Source organism: Silurus aristotelis (assembly GCF_946808225.1).
Source record: "Silurus aristotelis genome assembly, chromosome: 25".
Lineage (NCBI taxonomy): Eukaryota > Metazoa > Chordata > Actinopteri > Siluriformes > Siluridae > Silurus > Silurus aristotelis.
Genome location: NC_139598.1, coordinates 3,517,497 through 3,536,980, shown reverse-complemented (window position 1 = coordinate 3,536,980; position 19,484 = coordinate 3,517,497). Strand labels below are relative to the sequence as shown.

The 19,484-nt window shown below is 38.3% G+C and overlaps 2 protein-coding genes and 1 long non-coding RNA gene across 4 annotated transcripts in view; 1 reads left to right on the top strand and 2 right to left on the bottom strand.

The window, feature by feature from the left end:
- Positions 1-16,821, top strand: part of LOC310719978 — a 57,521-nt gene extending 40,700 nt beyond the window's left edge. The window contains exons 2-3 of the long non-coding RNA XR_014531620.1: positions 15,479-16,219; positions 16,286-16,821. This is a non-coding gene — a long non-coding RNA (uncharacterized lncRNA). The remainder of the gene's footprint in view (positions 1-15,478; positions 16,220-16,285) is intronic.
- Positions 1,159-8,247, bottom strand: slc22a13b (solute carrier family 22 member 13b). The gene is made up of 10 exons (XM_083530177.1): positions 7,654-8,247; positions 5,995-6,098; positions 5,709-5,863; positions 5,465-5,633; positions 4,544-4,664; positions 4,369-4,463; positions 3,991-4,205; positions 3,511-3,619; positions 2,196-2,405; positions 1,159-1,394 (listed from the first exon to the last, which is right to left on the bottom strand). The coding sequence occupies exons 1-10, from the start codon at positions 8,026-8,028 to the stop codon at positions 1,313-1,315; spliced, it is 1,635 nt and encodes a 544-aa protein (XP_083386303.1). The 5' UTR covers positions 8,029-8,247; the 3' UTR covers positions 1,159-1,312.
- oxsr1b (oxidative stress responsive kinase 1b) overlaps positions 10,368-19,484 on the bottom strand; it is a 39,146-nt gene continuing 30,029 nt past the window's right edge. The window contains exons 11-18 of one of the 2 annotated variants that reach the window (XM_083530181.1): positions 19,263-19,385; positions 15,565-15,600; positions 15,302-15,433; positions 15,082-15,152; positions 14,709-14,761; positions 14,092-14,160; positions 13,433-13,497; positions 10,368-13,350 (exon numbers count right to left, since the gene is read on the bottom strand). In XM_083530181.1, coding sequence (XP_083386307.1) covers positions 13,276-13,350; positions 13,433-13,497; positions 14,092-14,160; positions 14,709-14,761; positions 15,082-15,152; positions 15,302-15,433; positions 15,565-15,600; positions 19,263-19,385 — 624 coding nt within the window. In that variant the 3' untranslated portion in view covers positions 10,368-13,275. Of the gene's footprint in view, positions 13,351-13,432; positions 13,498-14,091; positions 14,161-14,708; positions 14,762-15,081; positions 15,153-15,301; positions 15,437-15,564; positions 15,601-19,262; positions 19,386-19,484 lie in introns of both variants that reach the window. The other variant, XM_083530180.1, reaches the window with a different exon arrangement.

Sequence of the window (19,484 nt, the reverse complement as noted above, 5' to 3'; positions counted from 1 at the left end):
CCATAAACCTCCTCCTTGGCCTTCCTCTTTTCCTCCTTCCTGGTGGCTCCATCCTCAGCATTCTCTTAAATTTACTATAATTAATTATTGTGTATTTAAAATCCCATAACACTTATATTGGTCTTACTAAGCGAATTTTCTCTTGCACGTCTCTAGTCTGTGTAACTACACCACACTCTATGGAGAATTCTACTGCGTGTTTCACTACCAGCAGCTTTTTAAAAAGAACGGTAACTACGATGAAGGCTTCGGCCACGAACAGCACAAGAAGAGATGGCTACCGAACGCGTCAAAAAACACCGACCTCTTATGACTTGAGTAGGTACAGTGTGCAGGATACTTTATATGCAATAAGAATGATCGGTTTCTATACATGGACGATCTACAAATTCAAAGGAAAATGAAATAGAGAAACTATCCGTAACCGTTCTTTTGTCTACGCTGGGGTTTCAGGTTTGCAGATGGACGCTTGTAACGCTTTGGAAGTACAAATTCTGGAGATGACTGACACCTTAAGGGGATGTTGGAGCCACTTTAAGTCGAATTTTGGTCTGAAACTGAAACTTTTTAATTTCTATCATTTAAAAAAAATCATTTATTTTAGGTCTGTCAAATGTTACAGAGTTATAATGTGTTTTTAAATACTCTGGCAACCCCAGTATAATCCTGAAAAAATGCATTTCTGTTGCAGGATTTAAGGGGTGGGTACTTATATAAGGTATATACAAAGTTAAAATAAAGAAACAATTGACAGCAGGCTTTGTATAGATTTAAAATGAAATTCGATATTTGATTCATCACTGCTAATTGTATTAACAATTAAGTGTAATGCTGAGTTTTTTTCACAGCAAGTTGAATGTGTTTTGAAAGCAATGAATGTAATTAAGCTTAATAAAATCGCATGAATATCGTTTAGGACACACAAAAGATTACACAAAATGTGTCGTTACTCTTTATTCCGTAAAGAAAATGGAGTTGTTTTTTTTAATAATCATCTTCTTCAGTCAGCGGAACTGATGTTTTCCGAACTTCTGTATTTATGTTACTTGAAACCGATCATAGTAAAGCCTCAGAGTCTACCAGCTGTACCATGTATAATTCTGAACGTTTGGTTAAACAAACACACAATAAAATGAATCAGAAATGTGGACAAGGTGCTAGACTTTGGGGATGTTTTATTGCAACACAGTCTTCTTCTTTTTTTTTTTTTTTTTTTACCACAATATTTGTCCACAAACTGTTCACCAATTTCCATCATGTTTGTCAGCGTCCTCACTGTCATCGTCGTTACTGGATGTTTTTTGGTCTTTGTTTATAATTTTGTGCTCTTTGTAGAAGATTTAGTCACGTCTTTAAGTTTGTGCCCGCTTTCAACGCTTTCCTTCTTTATTTTCCTATAAACAAACAAACAAACAAGCAAACAAATTTATATGTATTAGCGTTGCACATCTTCATAACTGAGGCTGATAAGATTCGCATCTTGATGCATAACCAACAATACGATACATTAAAGATACATATGAAGCAGCTACGCAATCCAATTCCGCCCATTACGATCTGATCTGATTTCAATTCAATTGAAGACAATATACAAAACACTAAATACAATATACAACACAAAATATAATGTCATGCAATACAATATGGGACATATAGTTCACTTATATTTCTTTGTTTCAGACAGACAGCAAATTAATTTACTTTAGTGCCTTTGTAGTGCAAAAAAAGGAAAAATAAAAAGATTAAATAAAACCAGACGTTCTTTTCCAGTTCTATCTCCAAGGAAAATACAGCTCTACCTCTGCCATGTTAATCTGTATTCTATGTGACTCTCAGGACACGCCTCGGTCTCCGTAGTGGTGTGTATACGTCATATTCACGTAGCAGCAGTGAAGCTGAGAGAACACGCTCGATAAACAGTTTAGCGAGAAGAAATCAATCCACATATCAAATAATGGGCACAAATAATTGATCACGTTCTAAATAATAAAAGTATAGCGCATCTACTAGTAATTATATATTAATAAATCATTTCTTACACGTTTCAAATGTATTCGATGCACACGTTTTTCAATCGAAAGCATCAAATCCTTAACTTTAACACCCATGCAGATCAATAAAGACAAGTCATTTTAAAGTTATTAAAATTTCATGTATAAATTGTAAGTTTCTACATCAAGACTGTATCCACTTACATGCTCTTGTCCATGAGAGCATCTGTGTGATCCAGAAGCTCAGTGTTTAGGGTCTCAGGAAGCATAAAGCAAAGCCCTCCAGCCAAAAACGGCAAACTCCCACAGATTATCATTGGTATGGCATGATGGTAGACTTTCAACAGACGAATCAGAGGAGCCAGAATCCCGGCTACGCGGGCAAACATGGCGTTCAATCCTGCCCCGTTCTGCCTGCAGCAACAAGGTTAACAGGTCAACCAAACGAAAATAAAAGCTATGTAAGCAAAAATAAGAAGGCCAGCACAATGTTTCCCAGACCATTGAAACCAGTCATATTAACAAGGGGTGTAACGGTACACAAAATTCACGGTTCGGTGCGTACCTCGGTTTTTTTGTTACGGTTAGGGGGAAGAAAAGCAAAACATAAAATTGATTGTCATTTTTTATTAACAGTTTATTATTATTAATATTTTTGATCATCAACCTTTGAACAGTTTACTTTTTTGTTTTATATAAAATGCCTGTTCAGGTAAATTCTATCTAAAATAATATTTAATTATAATTAAATCCAATTGATGCAATACACTTTTTTTATTATTTTAAATAAATTGAGTAATCAATTAAATTGATTCAATAGAATTTAATAAATAAAAATATAATTAAATAGTTTACATTTTTTAGACCCTATTTGGGTAATACAGATGTGTATGTAAGTGTGTGCGTTTTACATTTAATATTTAGTTTTCTAAAGATATTTTACTCAACTGTTCTACTTATTTCAACATACTGTAACAAATGTCTTCATTCCTTCATTCCATCCTTCGTTCATTCACTCCCTCGATATGCGGAATTGTCAGGATTTATTCCTTTTAGGAGAAATACACGACATAAAGGAAATAACATTTGATTCGATAAAACGCTAAAGAATCAATAGCTAACGTTATCTGTTAAACAGGAAGTAAAAAAACGCTTGCGTTATCGATACAAGATTAAAGGTTTTTTTTTATTATTTGTCTCAAACATAGTTATATGCAAGGTATAACTTGCAGTGAAATAAAAAGTTAAAGAAAAAAAAAATCTTGAATCCCTAGTGCTATTGTTAGCCGCTAGCCACTCTCTGTTTACAGAGTAAAACTGTGCTAACTCTGGAGCTTTTTTTTTTTATATACCCCTGCCATTGTTGTGTAAGTTTTCAAGTTTAAAAAGAATTTTAAAAAATGCGATTAAAGTGACAGGCAGAGACTAAACAAGCCGGCCGAAAGCCCTGTACTGAAATACATTTCGGTATGAATGCGTGTACCGTTACACCCGTAATATTAACCATGTCATTATTTACCTCACGACAGTGGGGTACAGCTCAGCAGTGTACACATACACTATAGTAAAGGAGGCAGCAAGGCAGAATTTGCCCACCACTGCTACGACAGTCACCGCTATGGGGTATTCTGGAAGTAAAGGGTTTGAAGATAGAGGCTTCAAGACATACAGTATATTAATAAAATAGGAAAGGCTAAAGTACATGCATTAAAGTTATCCACCTCTATTAAGTTTTATGAGGAATTCGTTTCCTCATTGTTTATTTTAAATGCAGTAGATAAAGCTGATAAGTTCATTTAAAAATTTGAGTTACTGCTGAACATGCACGTGTTTTTCAGTGATAAAACATAATCAGATCTTAGTACATTACCTACTTTATTCGTCTCTGATACAATCTTTATTGTGATCAGGTTTGACACTAAGCGGAAGGTAGGGATACAGCCTGGATCGGCTGCTGTATCAAGAGATAACATCGAATTTATTTTGTACGTTTGCACACCTTCTGGGATGGCGAGAATGACCAGGCACGCTGTTCCTCCGAGGAGCAACGCAACACTTTGGGATTTCTTTCTGCCAAAACGTTCAACCAGAGGGTAGCAACTGAGTCGAGCAGGGAGCTCCGCAATGCCAAAGATGAGCTGCGTCAGGTAGATGTCCAGGCCGAAGTTCCCCACATTCAGACTGATACCGTAGTAGACCAAGCTGATCACAAACCTGCCATAGTGATGAAGCAATGACCAAAACAATCGGAATGCACCGGATTCTTGTAATCATGCAAAATATAATGGAATCTAGGTGTAGTTTGCCCTTTTTCATATAAATTCTCTATATTGGTATACTTATTTAAATAAGCATTATCAGCATTATCAGAACTTACCAGATATAGCACATGATCAACGTCCTCTTTCTCAAACTAGGTACTCGGAAAAGGTCCAGCATGTTGCCGGTTTGGATGGTATTCTCTGCCTCCAGCTGGTGGACCATTTGTTCAAGTTAGAAAAATTCTATTTAAAAATACATCTAAATGTCAATTCACTGAGAGACAAAATCACCCTTTCAAGCAGATATTCGGGAACTTCTCTGCCATTAATTCGGGCTGCGTTCAGAATTATCTTCTTCGCTTCCTCCTGTCTGCCCTGGGTCAAAAGCCATCGAGCCGACTCGGGCAGGATCCTTTAAACAGAATACGCTCATTGGATTTAGAGAGTATTGTATAACATTACGGCATTATAACATGACCGGTGAAATAATTAACACTGACTATCGCTTTTTCTTGGCACCTGTTAGTGAGTGGTACTGTATTTATTAGGCAGCAAGTGAACAGTCCGTCTTCAAATTTAACGTGTTAGAAGCAGGTAAAATGGGCGAGCGTAAGGATTTGAGCGAGTTTGACAAATTGTGATGGCTAGACGACTGGGTCAGAGCATCTGCAAAACTGCAGCTCTTGCGGGATGTTCCTGGTCTGCAGTGCTGAGTATCTATCCAAAATGGTCCAAGGAAGGAACAGTGGTGAACCGGTGATGGGGTCTTGGGCGGCCGAAGATCAATGATGCACGTGGGGAGCGAAGGCTGATAGGTGTCGTCTGATCACACAGACAAGCTCCTGTAGCTCAAACTGCTGAGAAGTTAATGCTGTGTATGCTCGACAGGGTCACAACTGTTTTGGTAGCAAAAGGGGGACCAACATGATATTAGGCAGGTGTTATGTGGGTTAAGGTTTAAAGTTATGGGGTATGGGTTTTGCTTAAAAAAGATTACTTTGCTAGTCATGATATTAAAAACTAGACCCTTTACAGAACCTGAATTACTACGCTACAGCTGGCTAGGAGCAGTCTGACCAGCAGTTTTAAAGCATCTTCTTAAGGATGTCTAAGATGCAACGTCATTTTTAGAGATTTTATTGTATGTAAATTACAAACCCACCTCAGAAAACTGATGAAAGATGGACGCGAGGTTCAGAGGAAAAGCCTTACCAGAAGTAGATGCCTAGGATCAGGACTGGAGCGGATGTAACTAATTGGAGGATCCTCCAATTGCGGATGCCAAATGCCAGCCCGGAGAGTAAAATTAGCCCCAGGGCATAGCAACAGTGAGACAGGATGGTAAAGAGGGCTCGACGTGATGGCCCACACCATTCAGGACCTAAATAAAAAATAATGTTACTAATGATAAAAAAGTGATGATATTAAAAGAAAATTTTACAAACTTCATCAGTACCGATGATGTTGGTAGTGATGGTGATGCCGGATATAGTGACACCAACTACAAAGCGAAGAGCGATGTAGACGTAGAAGTTGGGCGAGAAAGCAGCACCCACACCGAACAAGAGCTGCAATGTCAGTGAGACTAGCAGGACAAAACGGCGGCCGTATCTGGAAAGATGGAACATATCCCAAAAATTCCTCACAATCACTGCCATGATATAGAAAGGTCATGCGCTATATTGGGCCATCATTGAAGGTTAGGTTGCTTTAGATAATTTTTTCATAGAAACAACACGTACTTGTCAGCCATTAGTCCAAACAGTAAAGCTCCAATAAGGAGTCCAGCCATGTAGATAGATTGAGAGGTTTCATTTAGGCTATTATTGTCACACACCAAGTCAAACTAAAAGAAGAAAATTTAAAAAGGCAAAAAAACAAATATCAATCCACTTTTTCTCTAACATTCATCTTCTTTTAAATACATTTTACAAACTACAGGGTGTTTAAATTCCACCTTTATAGAAACGTTTTATGTAGAACCCTAAAGGTATTTTTCCTTTTACCAAAGGTTTAAAGTAGGACCTGTTAATAAAGCTAGTTACTCATGCAAGGAACCCTTGAGGAACCTTCTCAAGTTTTATTAAGCCTTATTAAGAGGCCCAAACCACTGTCATGTTTCTTTTTTAGTAGCTGGTGAACAAATACTTCTTAATTTTTGCTATATTCATGAAGGTTTTCTGATCGAGCTGGCAGGTTTGTTTATCGGAGCGTTACAGTAGTGTATTATCTGTTTCCAACCTTTATCTAGTGTTTTGCGTATTTTATAACCTTGACGGTCTCGTGTTCTGCGTATTTTATAACCTTGAAGATTAGTATAATGGATTTTACCACTTTATTTCAAACCTAGCAGCATTTCACAGCATCTCAATATCAGCCATTGGGGGATGTCACATGGGTTTGAAATGGAATAGACTGGAAAACTTGGAACCAGTGCTATAGTGTATATTTTAGGATTTTTGGGATATTAGGTATTCTTGGACTAGGCAAGAGTTTAGCTTTCTAAAGTTCTATTAGAATATTTGTGGTATAGATCTAACCATGTAGAGTTAAACTGTGATTTTTTTTTTGGCCACGATTTGGTCGTCCGAGACAAATTTTGAAAACCCTAAAAGATTTCTAAAATCGAGGTAATAATTTGTAGTCTTTGAACGCCGGTTTGTTTCCCGACAGCCATCGCAATCATTTTTTTCCAGATGAAATTTTGGCAGAAGATTTCAAACTCTTTCCTGCAGTGTGACTGTTCCTACAATGACCATCAAACCAAGAACCAATAACCTAGCGATGCTATTAGCGCGTCAACTTCAATCCATTCTAGGGAGAATGTGGAAACGAGTAACAGCAAGAACAGAAAGGAGGGAAATAAAACGTCTTTGTAATGAAGTTTTTGTTATTGAGGCCTGTCATAAACCAAATTGAAATTGTTATTGTTTGAGCTATTTTTTGTCAAAGAACATGGGTCTGAATGTGTATCGGATTGATGACTTAAAACTTTGGACGAGTCTTTTTCTTGTGTGTTTCGGTTTTTGACTGTCGTACAGTCTGACATTATGAAAACTGAGATCCTACAGTGTGACATGTGGATCGTGTTTGTACAGTCAGAAAAACAACACTCGCAAAGGACTATAAAAGTCGCGTCATTACACGACCATGTTACACTGCATAAGCAGCAGTTTGGAAAGATGCCGTAAGTTGATTTTGTCTGCCTCAGATGATGGATATGATTGACTTCGCCCTCAAAGGTTGTGATATGCAGAATGCCTAATGGGTGGAAATTGGCCATGACTTAATAAGGGAGAAATTCAGGGGGAAATGAGGTTCTCCCACAAAAAGCAGTGTACCCCTTATACCATTTTAAAGCAATAGTGTTTATATCAGAAGACATAAGAAATGCATCTTACCTCAGTAATTAACGTGCTACTCTGTTGAGGTACTTGGTAAATCCAGCCATCTGTACATTTCTCTGTAGCGTTTAGTCCGTAGGCTTTAATGGCTTCAAAATCAAGTTCAACAGGACTGAACATTTGACAGCTCTCATACTTGCCGGATGGATCTTTAGGGACTGTCAAATTTAACTGGTCCTCATAAGTCAGGTTCGGTTCTTGTTTTCGAATCCAGTTTGTATTACAGTTGTGTGGAAAATTCAGACCAGTAAACACCTGGGCAAACATGTGGAAAGCTGAGAAGATGTTGGGGAGGCATATTACCCCAAGCAACCGCTTCTGGAACGGGCCAAATTCCCCAATAGCTGTTAATATCTGGCCGAAGTCGATCATCTTGATCTAGATGAAGAGCAACTTCTTTGTAAGTTCTCCCAGCAGTTTGCCCATGTGTAGATAAATTAATCTTTAAACCAGCTCAGGTTAATCCAAAAGAAAAAAACAGGAGACAACTAAACACATATACACACACACACACACAGCAGAAGTGGGCTTGGCCAAAACGATGATGAGACTGTCAATCATATTCGTTTCTGCTCAAATTCCTGTAGCTTCCACCTATCTAGGAAACTTTAATGATTGAGCTTCACTGTGTGTATGAGATCTCTAAAGTTATCAGGGAACTTTGGAGCGCAAACAAGCACGTGGGCAAGAAACTTTGACTCGTAAATTTTTTTTACAACTGATAAAGCAACAATGGTTCGTTTGTAATACACAAAGTATGATATTCATAAAACAATGTACCTGAGAGGTTTTATTTCAAAGGAAACACAGCCAGAAGAGAGTTTTGGGGTCCAGGCATTCGTTTTCAAAAACATGGATTTTTTTGGGAAGATGCACCATTTAAATTACAGCCTGGGCTTCTCAGTCGATCAGAAAAAAATCCAAACTTAGTGCTCTCCATATATAGAACTAAACACAAAATGCCTTGGTGCCACCATCAGGGTATTTGGGTTAATTTGGCTTTTCCAAACACACGTGAATTTTGGCCCAATTTCAAGTCTGTACAACATGCAGCTTGGGTCCGCCTGATCGGTTTTAGAAAAAGAGCCCCTGATATCACTTATCACAAGGAAAATGTTCATGTATATCTTTTATACAGAGTACACCACAAAATGGTTCTTTAAAGACCCCTTCCTGCTCCAGGTTCCCCAGCTGCACCTTGTTAATACCATGGGGACCTTTCCGTGTCATCACAACTCATCTATTACTTATTAACCTGTTGGTTGACCAGTGCCTCATTATTTACTTTTGTCTTGATGCAAACATTTCATGCAAGTACTGATTTTGTCTTGGCCTAATTCTTAGCAAAAATTGATACAAAATATACACAAATACACAAAGTATGGCTTATCTGAAACATTTTACCTCATGCTGCCTTCTTTGCACTGTTACGGTCAAATAAAACCATTCTGTTTACTTTTACATTTGCACCTCATACAGTATTATTGTTTTATATATATATATATATATATATATATATATATATATATATATATATATATATATATATATATATATATATATATATATATATAGCACATTTGCATTCCCATATCTTGTAATATCAGATTTGCTATTTGCACTTCTGGTTAGTTGTTTACTGCAGTTTATCGGTCCTGTACTTTTAGTTTGAACTCTGACTATAAAGTTGAATCTAATCTAAAATTAATAAATAAATAAATGGAGAATGACACAATTTTCTACATTCTTCCACAGTATGAAGTTTCCTGTTTTACCTTTTTAAGGGAACCATGGCTTTATCCAAAGTTCCATAATAATCCATGGGATCTGCAATACAACCGGTTACAATACATAACCCTAAAAAATGTTCAGCCATCACTGTAAATGGTTTTTGTTTTTGGCTTGTTCCTCTGAAGCAGGGGTCTCCAGTCTTTTGTACACCATGGACTGGCTGATGGAGTGTGTATATAATTATATCAGATAATTTTATTTATATGAAACAGTCAGATTTCTCTGACTGATCAACAGCAACAACGACAAAATGAAAATGACTTTAGTGTGGAAATGTTTTCTATGCTACTGTGATACTATACTATCTATAGACATTTTTACCAGAACGTTCCGTGATTATCTCATCATCATGGCACCTGTTAGTGGGTGAGATTTATTAGGCAGCAAGTGAACATTTTGTCCTCAAAGTTGACGTGTTCGAAACAGGAAATGTGGGTGATCGTAAGGTTTTAAGCAATTTTGACGACTGGGTCAGAGCATCTCCAAAATAGGATGTTTCTGGTCTGCAGTGCTCAGTATCCATCAAAAGTGCTCCAAGGAAGGAACAGAGGTGAACCGGCGGCAGGGTCACAGGCGGCCGAGGATCGTTGATGCATTTGGGGAACGAAGTCTGATCCAACAGACGAGCTCCTGTAGCTCAAACGGCTGAAGAAGTCCCTGCTGTTTATGCTCGATTTGTCAAATCTGATTTAGCATCAAAAAGAGGACCAACACAATATTAGGCAGGTGGTCATAATGTTTTGCCTTCAGTTGTGGATTTCTGGTCAGGACGCTCAGTTATGCCTCAGTAAACCCAGAACTTTGTGGTATTTATTAAGAGCTTGATAATTGCATTCAAATCCACACCCAAATCAATTCGTCAACCTTTAATACATTTTCATTAACACCCCCCTCCCCAACACACACACAGTCAAAATAACTACTGATATGTTCATTCTTTATTGATTTTTTTTCTTTAAAATAATTAGAGAAACATGCATCCAAGTCGAAAAAGAACCAAAAAAAACAAGTTGCGAAACGAGCAAAAAAAAATTGTATGCAAAAAAAAAAAAAACATCGTACAGTTGCACGTTATTGCCTGAAATCAGTTGAGTGTGAAGGCCATCTGTCCAAACACTACAGCATTGCTATAATACATTTCCGCAGATGAAAAGACGCGACGAGGGATCCATCGAGGTTTACAGCAAAAAAATAATAGGGGCGACGTCGTTGATCGGTTTCGACTCAATATCTTTTTATTAATGCTGGTGAATGGCACAATGAATTTTTTTTTTTTATAACTTTTTGGATGATTTTATGGAATTCATAACAGAATACAAGGGTATTGGACTCTACATGGTCAATAATTCAAAATAACACTTGATTTATTCGATTATAGCTATTTTTAAGTGCCTGGAGTGATCGAGAGTGAATTATACTTGTCGAAGGATTACTAGGAAAACTCAGGTCTATTTATATATATATTAAAATAATTAAAGGAAATACACAGAAATACTGGATTTATGCCCAAAAATGATGCACGGATGCTCGTATGTAAAAGCTGCTTCATACTGAGAAACTTTCCTATTTTCATAAAAGCGTACGAAAAGTCCGCTTCCATGTGAAGCGCCTGAGCCTCTGCGTTCTTTAAGGCTGATCGAAGGAATCTTACCATTCGTTGTAGTGAACACTATTTCATTTGAGATTTTCAGGAGTGGATTAAAGCAGCCGCTGGACACAGATGACGCAAACGTGAGACTCGTATGCATAGAAAGAAAGAAAAGAAAAAGAAAAAAAAAAGCAAGCTCGGGCTTTTTGATCTTTACGTGCTAAAGCAAGCTGAGGAGTTTGTAAGTGTTCTGCCACCGAGGTGCTCCACTATGCCATACATTCAGTTTAGGGGGGGTTTTGTAAGAGGGAATGAATCAGATAGACCTCCTCAACATGGAAAGGAAACGTGATGGGCTCTGATCAGAATTTAGTGGGCGTGAACTGAAGAGGTGGCGAGTTTGGTGTGCTTTGGCAGCCTGGTGTTGTGCCCCAGATCAGTGCTCAGTAAAGACGGGAGAAGGGTGGGAGGAAGGCAATGAGTGAAACAACCAATGTAAAACCAATTCATGACGTTATTTACAGGTGAGAGAAGATTCAAATCAAGTACTGTTTAAAAAAAAATAAATAAATAAAATACTGATAACACCAGAAAGACACGTTTTGTTTTCCATCCATAAAGAGCATCGTTTCATTGTAGAAATCCGAATGTACTTTTTTTATGCAGCGATTGATGAATCAGAGATGCGGAAATGTGTAATATAGCGGGGGGGGGGGGGGGGGGGGGGATGAGAGAGTAAATGAGAGACGAGTGTGAAAAATCATTCCAGTGACTAATAAATTTAATAACTTCATGAACAGAGGTGGACAAATCAGACAAGCAGATGCTAGTCTAATAAACTGCTTTCCAGACTCCTCCTCCCTGCCGTCTGCTTTCCAGACTCCTCCTCCCTGCCTTCTGCTTTCCAGACTCCTCCTCCCTGCCTTCTGCTTTCCAGACTCCTCCTCCCTGCCTTCTGCTTTCCAGACTCCTCCTCCCTGCCTTCTGCTTTCCAGACTCCTCCTCCCTGCCTTCTGCTTTCCAGACTCCTCCTCCCTGCCTTCTGCTTTCCAGACTCCCCCTTGGCCGACTTCTTCTTCCTGACTCCCCGTTCCCTGACTTCACCCTCCCTGATTCCTCATTTCCAGACAACAACTTTGTGCCTTTCCCCTTCCAGACTCCCCCTTCCAGACTCCCCCTTCCAGACTCCCCCTTCCAGACTCCCTTTTCTCCAACTCCTTGCCCCTGACTCCTCATCGAACGCCGAATGCCGATTAAACGCCGATGTAGCCTCTGGTTCTGTGTAACTAACAGCACACTGGAGCGGTGCGCTAGGGAATAAACATGATTTGTCGACCCCTGATTAGAAAGAAGTGTGTCTTCTGTGTGCACCCACTAGCTTCCACGCCACGCATTGCAATAGAAACTAGGAATTCTGTACAGCAGCTAAGAATGCAAAAAAAAAAACAATGCAAAAAAAAAAAAAAAACAATGCAAAAAAAAAAAAAAAAACAAGTGGCCGAGAACATCGCGAGAACATTCCGAGAGCAGATTCGCAGATACATCTGGTCATGATAAGGCTAAAAGTGTGTGCTCGAGTAGGGCACTCAGTTCATTTAAAGTGTGCTAGCTGTTTCCTTCAAACCAGAAACCATAAAGAACTACGTGTATAAAAAAAATCTAAACAAAAATAAAGATTTGGCTAGAATATTTCATCATGAAGAAGAAAAAAAAATCATTGAGAACATGCATTCAGTAGCTCTTCACTATAAGGCATTGTTACATGAATCAACATTTTAGGGCGTTAGTTCAGATTGTGCAAATGTTCGGGGACGTATAAGTTACAGAAAGAAAGAAAAAAAAGAAGAAAAATGGAAAAATGAATGTGTGGTTTGAAAAAACAACAACAACAAAAAAAAAAAAACAACAACTAAACAACCTTCTACATGTACACTGTAAACGTTAGTTGACTGTTTCCTATCAATTCTGATCTCACTCCAGTGCCTCCTAGAGGTGGGAGGTCTTCTGGTTAAATCCTATGGGCTCACGACATGACACGGTTTTCTTTGGCAGAAGTGGTATCTCAAACGGTGTGTGTGTGTGTGTGTGTGTGTGTGTGTGTGTGTGTGTGTGTGTTGGGGGGGGGGGCGGTTTGGTGAGTGTGTCATTCTATTGGTGTGGTGTTGGGTTTTCTTTCTTTTTTTTTGTTGCGCGTTTTTCACATTTTTAGGCAAGTCATGGTCCCTGCGTGGAGTCAAACTTTAACTGATACTGAGCTGAGCGAATCCCATGAGTTTGATATCATCAGGAATCTCCGAGCCTTCGATGCCGGAGGCCTGCCGAGACAAATGAGGTCAGTATCGCTCGCTTTACGCTCTGCTCGTTTCCGTAAGAATCAACCGTCTGTTTCGAACTCACCAGTTTAAAAGTGACGTTTTTGTTGGTTTGAGGCTCGTCAACTATCTTCTGCAAATTAGCAGCAACTGCAAAAGAAAAAAAAGGATTAATATTCATCAGTGAATTAGTTCGTGAATATTCGTATTAGATTTAATCATATTGAAAACACCTCCATGATTTAATGACTATTTGAAATTTTTGCAAGCTTTTTCATTCATCTTTTCTTTAAGAACTAAAAAAAAAGTCAAGTTTTATTACATCACAAAACAGGGTAGCCAATCATATTTCAGCAGACAAAAAACCCCCACTTAGACAAAAGTATTAGGACACCTGACTTTTCCAGCCATATGCCCCTTCACTTAAACTAGAAGAACCCAAAACCAGCTCCAGGAAGATTTGCTTTACATGGGTTGGAGTGGAAGATCTAAAGCTACAGAGCTCTAACCCTATTAAACACGTTTGATGAATGGGATGAATCTTTTATGCTGACTGCACCCCAGGCCTCTTCACCTCACCTGCATCAGTAGCTGACGTTACCAACACCCTTGTAGCTTATTGAGCACAAAATCTAGTGGAACAACTTCCCATAAGAGTGGAGGTTCTTATTGCAGCAAATGTGGAATGTCCAAAAAGCACATACCAATCTTACGTTCAGGTGTCCAAAAAATACGGTTACTTACCTATAACTAAATCCCGACCATCTACCAGGCCTGCAGACACCAGCTCCTGGGACACGCCGTCTGCCGTGTCTACAGAAAAACACAGTGAGGAATTCAGAAAGAGACGAGAGACTTACTTCAGCGACTTAAAACAGTGAACACGGAGCTAAACATCCAACATGAAGGAAGATCCTCAGCTTTTATTACTTTCTTGCATGCTTTATTTAACTTTAGTTGGTCGAAAATGCACGCTTTAGAAGGTACTAAACCTGAACAACTGCACCTTTTAGAATTCTTTTTTTGGTCTGATTTTCATGTGTTAGGGTACAGTGCAGGGGTCTAACCAATACGCACCACATGAGATTAAAAAAAAGTAGATGTCATAAAAAATTAAGTATCTGATGTAGCTCAAAAAACATTGTGTGAAACAGTTCTTCATTGCTCTAATGTAAAAGGGAAAGAAATGCAATAAGTGCATATATATATATATATATATATATATATATATATATATATATATATATATATATATATATATATATATATATATATATATAGAGGGAGAGGGGGAGAGAGAGAGAGAGAGAGAGAGAGAGAGAGAGAGAGAGAGAGAGAGAGAGAGAGAGAGAAAAGCTTACCTCGTCCAGGCATAAACTCAAATCGAATGTCGTTGAGCTCCTTCTTCAGGTTTCTGTAAAACAGAGAAGAAAAATCCTGTGATGTTTAAGCATAATGTGCTTCCAAAACAAACCCAATGTGCCACAACCCAACCCACTGTGCCTACAACCCAACCCACTGTGCCTACAACCCGACCCACTGTGCTATAACCAAACCCAATGTGCATACAGCCCAATATACCACAACCCAACCCAATGTGCATACACCCCAATCATTTTGAAGATCCTGGACAGGTTCAATGACTGGAATGAGAATGCAGTGTGCGAGATTCAATCCACACATCTCACAGCACACATGCTGGAAAAAAATGTGTGTCAAAACAGACAAACATACCTTAACCTCAACACCAGGCTGATGGGTGACTTGGAGGCATCACTGGCAGAGGCAGGGGCAGGAACAGGGACCTGAGGGTCAAATTGTGTGAGCATTCCAGGAGTGGCTTTTTTGTGCATTGGCCAAACTACCATACAAATTACGCACTACACACAACGTCCGTAACTCAATTCTGTACTGGACATAATGCTGTAAAGTACATCATGTTAAAAGTGTGTACCTGGGCGGGGTTAGCAGGAGCAGGCGGGCACTGTAAGGGTGGCACGGCTTGCCCACCAGGCTGAGGTAAATCGGGTTGGGCAGGAACACCCGTCTGGAGGTGACTGCCAAAGGGCTCCGCCGGCTGGAAAAGCTGCTAATAGACACAATAAATCGCAATAAATGTACTTTACTCAAGAAAAACTTATTTTCACTTCACTACATTTCAAAGTCAAATATCTTTTTACTCAACTACATTTCGCAAAATTAAAGCTGAATCCTTACCTCAGAGTTTTGCGAGCCCTCCTTCACTCTTGGTGACTATAAGAAAAAAGAGAGAAAAATCGTCAAAGGCTTTTGGGGAAAAATATCAATATTTTAAATATTAATAATAATATTAATTGATTTAGCCCCCTTGATCTGATTTCAACAGCAGTAGTGTAGAAGGACGAGTTACCAAGCGCTGCCTTGTTTATGCGTCACACACACACACACTCATACACATACACACACACACTTTTGTTACGTTTGTAAAATGTACATCGATGTATATCGAATGACTTATTGGGGTTTTAAGAGAAAGAAAGCAAACCTGCTTATATGCACCACTTTCAGGTTCTGGGGATCAGGTTCAGGTGTAAACGCAATCGGAGTGAATGTTATTGGACTGCCTTATTTACTATCAATTATATTACTTCTTTTATGAACTGATAAGGGAGGTCACTTTACACTTCAACGTTGTCAAATGTCGCACCTGAATTATTTCTGGTGCACGCAGAAGCTACACGCGAACGATGTCGACAACTCGCTCATTTCAGCAATTTCTCATTCGAAACAAAAACTACTAATGAGCGATGGCTGTTATTAATGGCTAGAAATAGCATTCTAGACCTAATCAAATCAATATTTCTATTAATATCTGACAATTTTATTGAGAAGGGTTATGCTATTCATAAGCCTTCTCAATAAAATTGTCAGATATTAATAGAAATATTGATTTGATTAGGTCTAGAATGCTATCAACAGCTTTACCCTAAATTACACCTGAGTATAACATGACAAGAAAAAAAAAATATATATATATATATATTTCAAATGTACACAGACATATATTTGTGTATATAATAAACATTATGCATTGTTTAGTTCGTTTCGGTGTTCATGAGTCTATAAACTGCATTAATAAAATTATACACGGATTTTTTTTTATTTTATTTTTTTTTTTAAGTTCTGCATTTCATATGCAACATCTGTTAAAAACATTCATCTTACCATAAATGAATTATTTAAAGAAATTATTATTTTTTTATAATTTGTATTAATTTTAGCATGAATGGCTCTTTCAGTTCAGTGAGGGTCCGTGTTGCTTTCGGTCATTCAATTTCCATTTTCGGAAAAATGAAAAAAGACCCTTATTTTTAGCATTTTCTTATAATACTCCAGAACCAAACCATGGAAAAACAAGTCATTTTTCTGTTTCTTCATGGACGCAAGGAAAGTATAATCAAAACGGAAACTAAAACATGAATTAAATTGATTAATAAAAAAAATTGATGAAAAAATTTATTATTTTCATTTAGGACACAGGAATTTGACGTTTTACGCAACCAGGGGAACACGACAAAATGAGGGGCTAAATAGCTTCAAGATCAGACAGGCGGGGCGTGGCGAGGGATTGCAAGGGTATAAGTCATTTTATTTTTAAATATTTACATACAAACACACACACACACACACACACACACACACACACACACACACACACACACACACACACACACACACACACGTAATTATAAGGGCTGTACGCAAATTCATTCACGATTTCTTTTATTATTATTACTACTACTATCACGATTAGTATTTCTGTTTGGCCATTTTTATTTAAAATCTGAATAAATAAATATAAAAGAGGCGAAATTAAATCCTTCACAGAACATGCATTTATTCACAACATCCTTCCTTTACTCAGATATAAAACATTTTATAAACTCCACCGGAAAATAGTCTTTTTAAATTTAAATCTTAAAGCACCAAGTACCGCCATGATGCACACATCCGGCAATTAAAACCGTCCGTGTGGAAACATAGCAAAAGTTTCTTTTGGTGTCCTGATGACTTGCGTCATTAAAAAAAAACCCAATTACTTTAAAACATTAACTAGATTATTTTGTCTCCATGCGCCATGTCGAAGTTTTGCGTCACGAATAATAAACATACATTTGCATAAAGAATCCAGATTTGTCGGTGCACATAAAAAAAAAAAAAAAAACTCACCTTTATGCAAAAGACCACACTGTATCTCTGAATCATGTCCCCTCACATTCACATTCATATACATCTGTTATATTGTCACTGGATATCAGTGTTTATTTTTTCACGGTTTCGGTAACAAAAGTGTGTGTTCAGCCGCAACCACGGTGTGTTAGTGCTTCACCCTGAGCGCTGATTATTCACTCGATAAACGGTTAGAAGCAGTCATTGATTTTAAAGGTGAGTTGTGAACACACACGTACACACACAAAGCGATACAAATGGCTTCCAGGAAATACAACCTCCCAAACTATTCACTGTAGTTTTCTGTATTATAAATATATATATTTATTTTTCATTGTACACTCTCTGACACTCAAAATCCTCAGATCTCCAAAATGCATTTGCACAAATGATTTAGTACGGCCGAATCTTTGTGTTTCTTAATCTGCTCCCGATTTACCGCGGTTTCAATCTGGCGCCCCCGGTTTATCGCGGAATCGCGTTTGCCACATGACTAATTACTTTTGCTGATTATAAATATTATTTGCTGATTTGCTGATAGACCAAAAAACTTATAGGTAATAGTTTTTCTGGAGTTTTATGCTGAAATAATGACATTTATTAGTAAAATATATAATAATTAATTATAAAAAGAAATATATATATATATATATATATATATATATATATATATATATATATATATATATATATATATATATATATATATTGAATTTTTTTCATTTCTTCTATTTCTATTTCTTCTAGTTTATAATTATTATTTTGCTTCTCATCAGAATTCATGGTGTAGTGACGAACCCGGTGTGCACTACACAACCATAAGTTTGTGGACACCTGATCATCATGCTCATATGTTCTAAAGTTGGAGGCACACTAATGTCTCAAATATTTTTGCTCTCTTCACAGTTGTCCCTTCACTACAGTTGCTCCTGTGCTGCCGAGGTTAAAGACCTCGAACATCCTGCACAGAGCCTTGACCTCAACCCCACTGAACACCTTTAGGATTAACTGAAATACCCCAGACCTCCTCAACCTGCAAGTGTTTGATCTCAATTCTGAATTCCTACAGCCACACCCCGAAATCGAATGCAAGTCTTCCCAGAGGAGTGGGAGATCAAATGTAAATGTCCTCCTTATGTTGTACATGTGGGCTTAAGACCCTTACTGTGATATTAAGAGCATTAGGAGTGATAGGTGATATTAATGGTGAGACAGACCTCAGGGAAGTTCTTGATGTGAACACAGCGCTGTACTAAATCCTACATGGATCGGCCCTGCGTTTCTCCCACGTTCCCGTTTGTTATTTGAATACGGCTTGGCTTTGCTAGTAGGGAGGGTTTCCTTGTTAATGGAGCCATGTGTATGTGCTGGAGAAAAGCCCAAACCCTATCTGGAGAAACTTCCAAAGGCTGCGAGAAGCGAACTTGTCGGCGTGGCGCGCTAACCGACTTGGGCGGCTGCTCCTTCGGTGTCAAAGACAAAACAAAGATCACAACATACGAACACATGCACACACAGAGGACGGACATGGACTGTGATACTATACAAGATAATGTGTTTGGAGACATGGACAAGTGCAAGGACCATGGGAAGAAAGTGCAATTGTAATAGAGAGAGAGAGAGAGAGAGAGAGAGAGAGAGAGAGAGAGAGAGAGAGAGAGAGAGAGAGAGAGAGAGAGTTTAATATCGTGTGTTTTTTTCTTTACCCGTAAAGCAGCAACAGCAGCCTTGCCTTCTTCACTCTCCTCATCCAACTCGTCATCACTCCATTCCCATTCTCCATCTTCTGTTTTATGCAGTCTGCCGCTGGAGCCGGGAACCCGCCTTACCTGCATGCGCGCGCGTGCGCACACACACACACACACACACACACACACACACACACACACACACACACACACACACACACACACACACACACACACACA